Genomic DNA, 15,323 nt, shown 5'->3' on the forward strand with positions numbered 1-15,323 from the left:
ATTTAGATAAAATACATTTAAATAAGCTTATTAAAGTTTTACAGAGAATATTTAATAATAAAACTTCTTATATCAAGGAAGCACAATAAAGTTTTTTCACTCACTAGTGAGGAAAGTGACACTAATGGGAATTTTCCCCATTAGTGAGGTAAAGTTGGGCATTACACAGCTGATTTTAATTGAGTAATGAGAACATTCCTACATGGTTGCAGAAAGAAGTTATTTTCTTTGATTAAAATATATATTGACCCGGTATTTCAGAAAGAATTAAATATGCATTTACTCAATTTTAAAATTGAAACTTAGCCATTAAAGTTTCAATATTGTATAAAATTAGTATCTTTATAGTATTAAAAGTTATGAATATTTGAATCTCATCGTTTCATTGGCTGTCATCTACAGCGAGTAAGTAACACACAGGACGTCCAGAACTAATGGACAGTTGGTCAGACTTTCACATTTGTACGTAAATAAGTAAAAAGGAAATTTGATGCACTTTGGTTTTATAAAATCTAAAATGAGAATCTGCCAGAAGTAATTTGATTCAGGTGCTGTTGCAGTCTGAAAAAGATAACCATATTAAAACCACATTAAAAAAAGATCATTTACTATATGTACTTAACTTACGAAAAAAGAAGTTCTAATAATTTATTTACAAGACCACCTTCATAAGGTGGCACAATCTACTATAAAAGCGAGCAAATCCTGGCGAACGGCGATGACATTTGCATAATTGGTAAATATTCAACGACTTTAAAAGAAATTTTTATTTGCTGCAAGCGAAATGGGGCTAGCAGATGATAAGAATAAGTTCAAGCATCCAGGGCAACGAATATAACTGCGAAAGGGTTTGCACCTTTGAAAACCTGGGTTAGGTGATAAAAGGGCGGATAATGAGTAAAACAGGAGGTGAACTAGAGGCCAATAATTGCTATTATAGACTTCTGAGGTATATGAAAAGCCAAAAAATCTATCCAGGGTCACAAAATGTACTTTGTATTCAGTTCTGAAGTATGGAACTGTGGGCATGGGCCAATGACCAAAGCGACGGAGCAAAAGCTACTCGCCTTTGAAAGCAGGATTTTAAGAAAGAAAAATGAACAGTGGAGAATAAGCTACAAGGAGAGGAATGGGCAAGTAAATTGCATTCAGAAGTGGAAATTGTCAAGTATTCAGTTGACGTGCCTGCAATGGGCAGCGGCAGGCAACGTTGTAAGGATGGAGGAAACTGCCATACCCAGAAGAAGTGAACCAGGAGGGAAATGAAAAGTTGGTAGGTAGAAAATGCGATGGCTAGATAAGTTCGCGAATGATAGAAGACAGCTAAACGTCCTGAATTGGTGGATTGCGGCTAGGGATAGACGTGGAGTTCTTAAGTAGGCTAGGACCCATGTTGCTCTAATGAGTTAGTAGTTAATTTCCAGCATAAAGATATGTAATTATTTTTATGTTGTTCCATTTTTTGTTCAATTTAAGGCAGGTTAACATTTCAGGCTTTGGCGATTGGAGGTTTTTCTCGGCACAGCTGGCGTTCTTGTCTATCACCAGACTATGAGAGGTAAAAAGTTTTTAGAAACAGAAAATCTAAAAGTTAGATTCGAACCCAGCGTTCTCCGCTGATTCACTGAGCTAATTTCTTCCCTCATATAATTATTGTTTAATATTTGTATTTAATTTCTAAATAAGGTAAATGATAACTTTTTAAATTGATTTAATGATGAACTTTTAATAATTTAATGAACATCAAATATTCCTGAAATGAATATTTGAAACTTTTCCAAATTATAAAGTTTCTCATCTTGATTAGTGATCGGGTGAACTCGGAATAGAAGGTTGCCTTCAAAATATTGATGGTGTTTTTCAGCCTGTTTTCTTGGAACAACTTCATAAAAGCTTTTAATACAAATTAGTTTTTGGAAAAAGTTCTCTTTGTGTATTTGTTTTTAGGGAGTTAATTACAAAATATCTCAAAAAATAAAAATAGGAGATAAAAAAGGGGAAGACGACTGTAATTTAACGATCAAAATTGTTCAACTCGAAAATTCTACTTTATTGGATGTGGTTTTTTAACTTTTCTGACTTGAATTCAAAAATGCGTTCTGCGATTGTCTCTAGATTTTGTATTTATATAATAAATGTTGATCAGTAACTGTTATTTAAACAACGTTGCTAGTACAATAATTTTTTTTCAGGACATTCTGAGAAAGATGCGTGCAGTTACCACCAAAACTGTCATTTTGGTGTAATACTCTGTTTTATTGTATAATACAGATAATGTAGTAATATTGCTTTTGTTTTAGAAAATTCATAGTTTGAATAACTTAAAGCTTCGAGAATTCTAGAAGTAAATAAAATTGAGAGAGGTCAAAATATTATTCCATCACCCATGCCTTGAAGACTGAGGCAACTTCGACCATACTAGAGCCCAATACAAGATCAATTTTGCTTTGTGGTTAACATTATTCTGTTAACATTCTCTTATATCTTCTAGAGAACAGCAGTTGTTGAAGAGATCCGTCCCCATATCTTCGTTCAGGACACTTGGGCTTTCCTTTGGTTTGATGGAGGTCACTTACCAGTGGTGACCTATCTAACCCGAACTTTTTTGTTCAGTAAGCCTAGCTGGCGCAGTCCGCCAATTACTATAGGTTTTTTTACCTGTAACATCAATATATTTAAAGCTCTTAGGCTGGAAACATAGTGGAGCGGCGAGCAAAGCGGCGATGATAGCGAAGAGCAAAGCGGCGAAATCAAACACAAGTTAACCAATGGGACCGCGCATAGTGGCGAGCAAAGCGAAGATAGAGCAACGCTATCTATAAAGAGTGGACCAAAGCGTTATGACATGTTTGATTTCTTCGCTCTCATCGCGCTCAATTTGTAAAGGTTATTTTTCAAAGGTTATGGATATTGATACATTTATTGGTTTAGTTTGTTTAAAGAAACCTCTGTGGGACCGTAATATTTGCGAAGCTACAACAGTTTTTAACAATTAATAATTAATCGTTAAAATTAATAAACAATTAGTAGATAATGGAGAATTCAGGTAATTTTTGCTACATTTAATTTAGTTCTCGATCCCTTAATGCTAACTTTCATCTAAATACTAGGCAAAATTAAATTAAATTTTCACGTCCTACTACTTCTGATCAGAACGAGTTCTCCAATCCTTCTTCTGTAGCGTCGTACTACTCCAGTTTTTCAGATGAACAACATTTATTTACGACTGATTTAATAATTATTAGTAATAATAAAGTGATTTAATAAAATTATTGTTTTTTTTATTGATTAATTTCTTTTTATCTGCATACATTTCTATTTTGTTTTTATTTATTCTTTTCTAACCTTAAAGTAACTGCTAGGATTAATGGGGTTACACAGATTTGTATTTAGTTAATTTTTCTATATTGTGCCTAACTTTTGTTGTGAGTTGTATTATTCAAAAACAATAAAATTTGATTTTGATTAATGGGGTTACACTGGGCTAGTATATAATCAAATGTTGATAAGACATTCGAAAATACGCATGAAACTTGCCAGGATGCTCCCGAAGTTCATGGTACAAGTGATGAAATTCACCAAGTTCATTTCTAGACTTATTTATGTCATGTACACTGCAGCTCCTACTACTAAGCTGCTGCAAATACCAAAGTTTCAACGAAGAATTTTCATATAAAAATAGTTCCTCCATCTTGTTTTGTCAAAAGGAGAACGCGACTAAACTCGTCACTATGTGCATGCGACTCTTTGCTCGCTGCTCGTCGCTCTCTTTGATTTGAAGCAGCTATCATCGCCGCCTTGCTCGCCGCTCCACTATGTTTCCAGCCTTAGGCGTCACGGTAGCCGAGCTGTAAAGCTAATATGTATCGTAGTACTTGGTTCGATTCCCGGTCTTAGGCCTTGGATTTTATTTAATGGTTAATAAAAGAAATTTACAGTAAAGTATGTTTGCTAGTCGCCTCCGTTCACGACACCTGATTGATAGTTGGGTGTATAGCCCACCTGAAAAAATTGGCATTACTTTACTATTTAAAGTTCTTAACTGGCAGTCCCGCTGGAAGGCAGAGAAGAGGCAAATCTCGAGATAGTTGGATCGTGCAGGTTTCAGAAATTATGGCTGCGCGAGGTTTATGTACGAATAACGCCCGTAATAAGGATCTATGGTCACTTGGTGCAAGGAACCCTAATTAGGGAAATATCTTGAAGAAGAAGAAGATAAATATATTTTTAATATATATTTTTTTTAATGATTGTAAACCTAAAGGTAATAAATTTACCGAAACGTTGGTATGAAGGATCAAAATTTGTTTGAGAATTTATTGATCGCACCTCAAATATTCCCAAAAATCATCTATTAAAGGTTGAAAACCAAAAGAATTATTCAGAATTTTTTTTTATATCTATTAGACCTTACACCTGTGTAGTGCACAGTAACGTAAGTGAAGTCGAAATCTCTACACCAAATAGTTCTCTCACAATTTTATATTTTTATTCAATAGCAGTATTCCAAATTGATTTCTACGGAAACATAATGAAACGTTTGTTCTACCACTTAAGATGGATGAATATCCGAAACCAGGCAGGGATACAATAAGCATGCGCAGTACAATGGATAAAATCAAAGATATTATTCAACACTACTTACCTAACCACAAAACCTAACAATTTAGGTGGCAGTTGACTTGGTTTTAAAGATGGCAAATGACCCAATAGGGTCGATAACTTCAAATGAGGATTATTAGACTACTTTGGATACTGATTGATGTAAGTTGTGGACATTGAAAGCATTAAAAGGTTACACAATATTTATTTGATAGTCTTTTAAGTTTGATAATTCGTATTATGAATGCATGTAAACTATTTTGAAATGAAATGCACAAAAAAAAAAAAATGAAAGTATGCAGCAATTGTTCGTCAGAAAAGCAGATGGACTGTGATGTTAAGCCGTTTCCTCTTGGACCAAGTTCGTACGTTTGTTATGCTGGACCACATTTCTGTATGTGCCCCTCTCAGCAGAACGTGGCCATTGTATTTAAAGCGTGTCTTGGTTTCACAAATCACCACTGTTCATAGTTCCTCTAACTCATCATCTTGTAAGAATGTTTTCCAACCGTCAACCCTACCTATCTATCTACGATTTCTTGTTAGCATTCTCTCACAGTTTTATGTTTTTATTCAATAGAAGTATTCCAAATTGATTTCTACTGGAAAAAGGACACAATGAAAGGAGATTCTTGGACGCACGAAAGGAGTATTTGTGTTACGCTGAGACTGGCTTGGTTTTAGGATGCTGAATCTGAGTGCACCAACGTTGATGTGGAGATACCTTTTCTGTCCATTTTCAGAAGAGAAAAAGCAACACTTAGGCCAGAAAACCACATTAGTAATTATTGGAAAAGAGTTTAAAGAAATTGAAGTACATCACTGGGCAACAATCGAAAACTCAGAACGGCTTTGTTACTCATAGACACAAAACGTACATTCAAAGCTCCTTCGAATTGTGGAAGTGGTTGTTATTAGTTTCGTCTTGAGAGCGCGAAGACGTTACCATTACAGTCAAAATAGAGCTTCAGACTACAGATTCTAGAGATAGTTTTCACCGTGTAGTTCCATGAGTTCAGAGGAAATTTAGCAATAAATCCACCGTCTCTGGAAACATTAAACCCTTCATTAAGAAACACGCGATTGTATGGTAAACTCTGTGGGTCGAGAGAGAACTAGGAGTAGGAATTGGAGCTAGGAACCCATGGGAAAATTTCCTTGTTATCTTCTAAACGGAAATTCTAGAATTAGTTTGGGTTTAAACACGACTGAAACTATATACTCAGGAGATCGTTATCTTTTTAGATTTGAAAGACTGCTTACAAAGTACTGAGCACTAGTTTTAAATAGCTCTGAGATGAATTGGGCATGTCGCAACAAATTCAATGATTAGAAAACTGAAAATAAAGTAATCTTATTTTGGATGTTGGACTTTGTTGAAGGAAATCAGACAGCGCATGTCCTCGTTGAGGCAAGGCGTCTAAACCCTTTTCTTGGGATCTGAATCTTTCTGGGGGAATAGAAGACAAGTTTAACAGAAAGTCCTGAAGAGGATGAAGGAGATCGGCAGAACTAAGCTGTAGATTATCCTCACGGGTCCTACTAGGTGTACCATGTGTCCAGACACATCGTAAACGGAACAGGTCTGAGGCGTATCTCGGTCTGTGTAAAGAAAAATTTCGCAAGTTGATAAGTTCTCCATCCAGAGAGCACCTGTAGAAGCTGGGATTGGCACACATTTCCAGATTCTAAACTTTTCTGAACCTTTAAGAAGCCTTTTTAGTTTAGGAGATTTCTCCGATATCTTGGATTCAGAAACACTTCGGTTCTTGGAGTTCACAGTGCAACATTATACTTATAAAAATAATTCGGCTAACCATTCTACCATCCACTTTAGATACCTAATCTAATGGACCCTTTTGGAGATGTGAAGAAACGCGGTGTTAACAGCAGTTCCCAAAACCTTCTTACCCTGGCATCCAATTAGTTTGCACTATACAAACTAGATACCTCAATGGGTGCGTCCGTTAAGAGTGCCCACCAACCACGAGCAGCTCTGGGGCACTCACGTCCAGGATTGGTTAAAAATTCAATATGGTGTCCATCGCTTGAAAACATCAGGCAATCTGCAACATCACATTCATTTGAACTTCAAATTCTCCTACATGAAACTAACCCAAGCTTTGTCATTTTTTTATTTTTTTTTTTAGGCTTGGAGTTGTAAGGATTTCTCTTTGACGTTTAGGCCAGAATCATATTGCTTTAAGCCTGGAGAACTATAAACCTAAAGTTCTGATTTCAATATTGTGCCTTTTGGGAGCTTTTAACCAATGTTATGTTCATGAACGTGTACGAACTTTTTGACTCAAATTAGAACTACTGCTGATCTGGGAGAAAAATTGAAGAATATTTAACTAAGTAAAAGGAAACTGCGAAATATTTAAATAATTAATACACTACACAAAAAATTTGAACAATTATTTACTGCAATTATTTATTTCAATAAACTTAAATTTTATAACCTACTATTTCAGTTTTGTGGAGTCAAGATTTAAAGAGTAGCAATAGTTTTTAAACAAAATTGTCAATAAAAAGTTAATATAGAGCGTCTATTGCAAGACCATTTCCAATAGTTATTGTTGGAGTACTAATTGTTTGGTTTTGGAGGCCAATAGATTAGGTGTTTACTATAGCAATCACTCTGTCTATATCCGGTGTTTGTATGCTGTTTTATGATCAAATTGGAAAACAACTGTTCGCTATAGGTTGTAAGTTATAGTGTTTTAAACTAAAATTTAATTTAACTTCATCCAAAAAAATGTATGTTCGCATAGAATGTATTAACAAATTAACAATTGTATTTTCAATTATCTATTGTAATTTCTGGTCATTCAATTTGTTAGCTCTACTTAGCTTGCTATTGTAACATTTATGGCAATGTTTGGCAACCTTTTTTTCTCAGCCGTGGTTTAACCAAAGAAACTGGAACAATGTAAGATAAGGTAGAACAGCTGGTATCTACCCAGGCTTTGCTAGAAAACTGTAGCAAGGAGCTGGCAGTTTGGAATATCCACCCCCTTAGGACTATACATTGTTCCAGATATCCTGAAGGTTTTTATAAACTATTTTTCTTTTGTGAAATGCTTGAATATTGTGCCTAAACGTTTCGATCAAATCTTTTTTTCTCCCAAAAATTTCATTTCAACAAATAAAATTGTAAAAAATTAAGCTAAAAACTCTTTAAAATCATTTCTTTTTTAAATCGTTTTAAGTAGTATTAAGGGTTTTTAATGTTTTTTTTTTTTGGCAATGAAGGGCTATTTTTTATTTTTGCAAAAACCGATGAATCACATACTTATTTTACGATAGGCAAAAAAGATAAACATGGCTGAAATACGAATCATTTGTTCATTTTTTTCTGGGTACAAAACTCTGGGTCACGGGTCTAATATTTTCATTGTAAAATCTGGGGAAAAAAGGCTTGAAAAACGCTTTCCTCAAAACTGTGTGTTTTCCACTTGTTATTTAATTCTAATTTCAGGGAAAACCTAAACAAATTGAATTAGTGGAAAATATAATTTGGAACCGTGTACCATTCAGAGTATACTTTTACCTAATTCTGATTTGATTGCTTCATCAAGTTTGGGTAACATAGCCGTCCACTTTAGCCTCAGGAGACTAAAGAGAAGCTTGATAAACATTATGGTGACTCTGCACCTTCGATTAGAACAGTTTATAAGTGGTTTCAAAATTTTCGGAGTGGCCATATGGGCACAAGTGACGCTGAACGTTCTGGACGCCCTGTTGAGGTTACTACTCCAGAAATCATTGATAAAATCCATGATATGGTGATGGATGACAGAAGAGTGAAGGTGCGTGAGATTGCTAGTGCTGTGGGCATCTCGAATGAACGGGTACATAATATTTTGCATCAACATTTGGACATGACAAAGCTATCCGCAAGATGGGTGCCGCGATTGTTCACGCTTGACCAAAAACGAAATCGTGTGAAGTGTTGCAAGGACGGTTTGCAGCTGTTCCAGAAGAATCCGCAGGACTTTAAGCGTCGTTTCGTCACTGTGGATGAAACATGGATACATCACTACACTCCTGAGACCAAAGAACAATTTAAACAATGGGTTACCAAGGGGGAATCTGCGCCAAAAAAGGCGAAGACCGTTCCTTCGGCCGGAAAGATTATGGCGACTGTCTTTTGGGATTCGCAAGGAATAATCCTCATCGACTATCTGGAAAAGGGTAAAACTATTACAGGTGCATATTATTCATCGTTATTGGACCGTTTGAAAACCGAGCTGCAAGAAAAACGCCCACGATTGGCCCAGAAAAAAGTCCTTTTCCATCACGACAACGCACTAGCTCACACCTCAGCAGTTGTGGTCGCAAAATTAATGGAAATAGGGTTCCAACTCGTTTCACATCCCCCCTATTCTCCAGACTTGGCTCCCTCGGACTACTATTTGTTCCCCAATATGAAGAAATGGCTGGCGGGAAAAATATTTTATTCAAACGAGGAGGTGATTGCAGAAACGAATGGCTATTTTTCAGACTTGGACGAATCCTATTATTCGGAAGGGATCAACAAACTAGAGCAGCGTTGGACGAAGTGTATAAGCCTAAAAGGAGACTATGTTGAAAAATAAAAAAGGTTTACCCCAAAAAATTAAGTAGTTTTTATTTTTGCACGGACTTTTCAAACGACCCTCGTATTAAGAAGAACATCATTTTCAGACCTGCTATGCTTATGCACTTAGAGGTGCAGTCAAGTCTTATATTGCTACTTAAAAATCAAATATTAATATGATTTTACTGGGTAATGAAAAACTTCGCAACAACTAGTTCGCAAATGGCTGGCTCTAATGTTTCTTACAATCCTAGAAATCCAATTTAGAAGGGTATCAAAGTCAAACACACGCTTCAATCATCATCGAAAGCAGAGTGTTTGGGGGAGGCTTTAGCAAAGAAGGAAAGAAAAGAAAAGAAAAGAGATGAATCATCGGGCAGGTGATGATGTGGATTTGGCGCAGGAGGGTAAAGATACTGGAATTATGTTCGCAGTCCAGTGAGTACATTAGAAGAGTGTTAGCGATGGTTTCTGGTACTAAGGTCCACAATTACAACCCTCTCAGCACCAGCATCCCTTCAAAACTTGACCCTCACATCTACTTCACACTCCCCAAACTTTCATTTTAGCAGGGGGGTGGAAAACAATCAATTTTTCTTAATTAACTTAACCCTTCGAATTTTTTTTTAATATTTTTAAGAACCATTTTCAAAATTGGTTTTTAACTCCATTAAATAATGTATTGTATTCTCTGAATAGAAATTGGTTTAGTTTGTACAACAAACAATGCAGAAGTATCTCTCTTGGGATATTTATTTTACTTTGGTCTTTTGTAAATAAAATTTGTGATTTTTTGAATATCAGATGATTTTATCTTCTTTTTGATATTTAAATTTTCCTTGCTATTTACAGTTGAATCATACACCCTACATATATGATTCAACTGCAATTGATTTTTATAAATTGTGATTGATTTAATGCAATGAATTTTATCTGGTGAATGAGGCGCTTGTAGTACTGGGTTCGATTCCAGGTCTTGGATCTTATTCAATGTTTAATGTGAGAACTTTTGTTGTTAAGTAGTTTGATAGTCGCCTCCGTCCACGACACCTAATTGATAGTTGGACATTAATCCTGCCAGAAGAAATAGGCATTACTTACTTTACTTTATTTTACTGTACCTGGTATATGACTATCTTGATTAAAAAATTGTAATCAATTGATCGAGCTGATTCTCCGTTAAAATGGATATTTTTTATCAAGTTTATAACAGAACTTTCATTGAAAAAATATATATAATTCTGATCATTTTCTTTTTAAAATCGACTGTAGTGTAGGCGCTCGAGTACGCCTACACCCAAATGCCCAAGTGGGCGCTGTACGAAATAATAGTAGACAAAGAAGAATAGAAAAAATAAAGAGAAATAAAAGAGAAAGGGGAAGGTACTTACCCTTTGCAAGGAGCGATGTGCATGAGGTATGTTGATAATCTGCCTGAGAAGCGATGAGCGGAAAGGAAGCTGTGGAGCGGAAGCGTGTATATATGTTTATGTAAATGTGTATGTGTGTGTGTGTTGAGCTCTGAGAAAGGGAGGCAATATTTGGGCTCAGGCTCAGAGAAGCGTAGCGGAAGTGGAAATGAGGTAAGCGGAAGAGTAAAGGGGGAATAGTGCAATAAGTGCACTATAAGCGGTGGAATATGCGTGAAGCGATATTCGGGAGAGGCGTTTAGATGCGGATGATGCGTACTATTAGGTGTCAGCGGAAGTATGAAAGTAATAGCGTACTAAGGGCACTAGATGCAGATGAAAAATGATAGGCGTGAAGCGATGAGTGAAGCGTTGAATATAAGCGTATTAGCACAGAAGCACAGAAGCGTAAATAGCGCGGTACCGCAGAGAACTGTGTAGGCTCGAAAGGTGACCACAAGGTCCTAAAGGAAGTAGTGGGGCAAAGAGTTTAGAATATAGAAAAACAAATAAAGGAAATAGAAGCGGAAACAACAAGTTTATATAGAGAGTTTGAGAGGATAAAAAAGGTGTAAAATAATAACATACTAATGAGCGATAAGAAATATGTGGAAAGAAGGAAATTAAGGCGGATGTGTACATTAGTACGCGCGCGGGCGCGAGACTGAGCCGCGGGAGTCGGAAGTTAGCCAAACTGGCCGAATGTTCTCGGTCACGACCGAACATCCCGCCCGCCCTGAAGGCTTGGCTTCAGCGAAGATTGATAAGCGGAATCTCTATTGCGATGGGAGAGGACAGAGCTTGTTTAGCGGTCGGCGGAAAGTGCCGGACGCGGTGGTCACATCAGCCACCCGACAGACGCCATCTCGTCCGGGATGTAAGGCGGTAATGCGGCCGAGCGGCCATTGGCGGGGAGGAGCATTGTCTTCGCGAAGAATGACGACAGTACCCGGCGAGATGGCTGTGGCGGGTAGCAACCATTTCTCACGCTGCTGCAGCGTATGCAGATATTCTTGACTCCAGCGCGTCCAGAAGTCCTGCTGGATACGTTGTGTCAGATTCCACCGGGACAAGCGGTTGAGTGCCAGATGGGTAAGACGGCGCTCAGGCGGAGCGGTTAGGGGGCGGAAAATTAGGAAGTGTCCCGGCGTCAGCGGCTCCGGATCCGCGGAGTCAGAGGAGAGAGCGCAGAGGGGGCGAGAATTAAGGATTGCCTCGACCTCAGTAACCACAGTGAGCAGCTCCTCATACGTTAGCGTTTGCTTCCCAATCACGCGGGAGAGGTGGTGCTTCGCGGATTTAACCGCGGCCTCCCACAATCCGCCAAAGTGAGGACTAGCGGGTGGTATGAAACGCCAATCAATACCATGCGTGGAGGCGGAATCAACAAATAACTGCTGATGGCGGGGGTTGCGTATTAAGCGGCCGAGATCACGGAGCTGGTGATGGGCCCCGACAAAGTTAGTTCCGTTGTCGGAAAACACCGTGGTGGGAAGTCCGCGGCGGGCCGTGAAGCGTCTAAAGGCGGCGAGGAACGCGGATGTTGAGAGCTCCGAAGCGATTTCAAAATGAACGGCCTTGGTGGCGAAACAAATGAACGCCACCAGGTAGCCCTTAGTGGTGACAGCTCCGCGGAGGCGCGCACTGGAGATGGCGAACGGGCCAGCGTAGTCAACCCCGGTCACTGTGAATGCGGATGCGGCGGAGATACGTTCAGTGGGTAAGTTTCCTAGCGGTTGGATAACAGGGCGCGGTTTGACAGAAAAACAGCGGTTACATTTAGCTAAGCGGTGGCGTACCACGTTTCGTCCATTGACGATCCAGTACTGTCGGCGTAAATAGGAGTGGGTAGCAAGCGCCCCAGCGTGTAGTAAGCGTAAGTGTGCGTCATCCACTATTAACCGCGTGAGATGATGATCCTTAGGTAGTAAGAGCGGGTGGCGAAAACCATAAGGCAGCGTGGAGGCGGATAAGCGCCCGCCTACGCGGAGTATTCCATCCTTGTCCGTGAACAGGTTCAACTGACGCACCAATCGATGACGCGATTGGGGGTCTTGTGCTTCCTTCATTTCGACGGGGAACGCATGAGCTTGGGATAAGCGTACTAGCGCGATGAACGCACTCCGTAATTCCGAAGTGCTAAGCCAACCCTGGCGCGGTGTAGCAGAATTACGACAGTTGAACAAAAAACGAAGGCAGTAGGCGGTAACCCGCTTCAAGCGGAGAAGCGATGAATAGCGCGTGAAAAAGGGCTCCTCTTGAGCGGGGAGCGCAAGCGTGAGCGGGGGGTCGGCGCGTTCTTCCTGCTGAACCAGATCCGAGAGCACGGGATCATTAGAGGTAGGCCAGTTATCAAGAGTCTCGGCGAGCCAGGGTGGCCCGGTCCACCAAAGCGGGTGTGGCTGCAGCTGATGCGGTTGCACGCCTCGTGAAGCGCAGTCAGCGGGATTATCCTCAGAGACCACATGCCTCCAAGCATTAGCGGGGATGAGCTCCTGGATGTCAGCTACGCGATGGCCAACAAAGGTCTTCCATCGATGGCTCTCGCCGCGAATCCAGGCAAGCGTGACGGTGGAGTCAGAAAACGCGATCAGATATGCCCCTAACTGCGGGAGCATGGACGAGGCAATGGAGTGCAGCAATTTAGCTAATAAATGTGCTCCGCACAGCTCCAGCCGCGGCAGCGACATGGTCTTGTTAGGTGCAACTTTCGACTTGGCGGCCACCTGGTGCACTTGGCACTCTCCACGGGGGGAGGTGGTATGCAAGTAGACGACCGCGGCGTATCCATTCTCGGACGCATCGCAAAATCCGACTAAGCGGTGGGTATAAGCGGCGTCGATCGTGGGAAGCAATCGTGGTAAGCGTATACGTCCCAATTCGGGCAGGCGTTGCTGGAATTCGAGCCACGGGGCTGCGAGCTCCGTAGGGAGTTGCTGATCCCAATCAAGTTGCAGCCGGCAGAGTTGGCGAAAAAACAACTTGGCCTTGAAAACGACCGGGGTTAGCCATCCCAAGGGATCGAAAATTCTGGCCATTTGGCTAAGGATGGCACGTTTGGTGGATGCGGGTTCAGCCATGCGCACCGCGTAGAAAAAGCTATCAGTAGTGGGATCCCAACCCAGCCCCAGAATTTTGAGCACAGGATCCCGATCAAGCTGAAGGGGGTCCTCGGAGGTGGGTTGGCGGCAGTGCTCGGGGGGTAGGCTCCGGAGCAACGATGGGCAATTCGTGGCCCACTTACGTAACTCAAAACCGCCCGCCATGAGAAGCCGCCGGACCTGCTCCATCAGATGCTTTGCAGTCACCTCGGAGTCTGCTCCAGTGAGTATGTCATCGACATACACTTCTTCTTGGAGCGCGAGTTTAGCATGGGGGTATTTATCCCCTTCATCGAGCGCGAGTTGGCGGATGGTGCGCAGCGCGAGGTAAGGGGCGGAAGATACGCCGAAAGTAACGGTGTTAAGACGATACGTTTGCAACGGTTCATCTGGAGAGAATCGCCAAATTATGCGTTGATAGTCACGATGGGCAGGTAGCACCCGAATCTGGCGGTACATCTGTCGGATGTCCGCGGTGAATACCACGCGATGGAGGCGGAAACGGAGCAGGAGCGTGGCGATATCCGCTTGTAGCTTGGGTCCGGTAAATAGAAGGTCATTGAGAGAATGTCCGTTGGCGGAAGCGCATGATGCATTAAAAACTACGCGGAGTTTGTTCGGGGGATCGTCTGGGCGATGTACCGCGTGATGCGGAATATAAAATGGCTCATAAGAGGGGGGAGTATCGGACGCGGATACAAGGTCCATATGCCCGCTATCCAGGTAGTCCTGCATAACGTCATGGTACGCGTGCCGAAGCTCTGAGTCTCGAGCGAAGCGTTTTTCCAAGCGGAGAAACTGTCGCGTGGCCACATTTCTGGAAGCACCCAAATGTGGAGCCCGGAGAGGAAGCGGAACTACATAGCGGCCGTTAGCAAGACGATATGTATCGCGGAGGTAGAGGTCTTCGCAAATGCGCTCTTCAGGGGTGAGCGGCAGTCGTTCCGGAACCTTATCCACCTCCCAGAAGCGTCGGACCAAATAGGCGAGGTCTTCGTCTGCGTCTCGGGGAACGGGGTCGAGTACCACAGGAAGCGCGATAGCTGGAGCGACCGATTCGGAAGCGGAGTACGAATTTGCGGATGTGTGAGTGACGCATTCTCTGGTTTCAGCGGCGGAAGGCGCAGGGATGAGAGCCACCGCATCCAGATCGAGAGGTGGCACGGAGGAACGCTGGGGAGACGGATTGGACTCGCGAGTATGAAACACAGTTCCGGGCGCGAAGCGTACGTGGATATTCCTAGACAGCGCTGGGCGGTATGGCCCATGAAGTACCCAGCCGTAGGTAGTGCGGAAAGCGCCCGGCGCGCGAAGCGTGGGGCGAATTACCCCAGTGAGCATGAGGTGCGGTAACACATCATTACCCAACAGCAGCTCAATGGGCTGCGGATAATTAAATGAGGGGTCTGCCAGGGGGAGAGCTTGGAGATGGGGCCAACTGCAAGCAAAAGGCCGCGTGGGCAGCGGAGGAATGATATCCTCTAGGACGGTAGCATGGACCCGCAACAGGGGGGGATCTCCGCAATGGGAGATAAAGAAGTTGGTTCGATACCGGGAGTGAGCGGTAACAGCGCCGCCGAGCGTGAGCAAATCGGAGGAGCACCGGTGAAAGGGGGAGCGGAGGTGGTT

General features: G+C 41.6%; 1 protein-coding gene across 1 annotated transcript; it reads right to left on the reverse strand.

Moving 5' to 3' along the window:
* Window positions 1-11,369: 11,369 nt before the first annotated feature.
* Window positions 11,370-15,035, reverse strand: LOC141457076 (uncharacterized). Its single transcript, XM_074133590.1, has one exon. It carries the CDS (start codon window positions 15,033-15,035, stop codon window positions 11,370-11,372), a length of 3,666 nt encoding a protein of 1,221 aa, XP_073989691.1.
* Window positions 15,036-15,323: the final 288 nt, after the last annotated feature.

This window comes from Rhodnius prolixus, unplaced genomic scaffold (assembly GCF_049639745.1).
Source record: "Rhodnius prolixus isolate KJV_2025 unplaced genomic scaffold, Rpr scaffold_10, whole genome shotgun sequence".
In the NCBI taxonomy this organism is placed as follows: Eukaryota; Metazoa; Arthropoda; class Insecta; order Hemiptera; family Reduviidae; genus Rhodnius; species Rhodnius prolixus.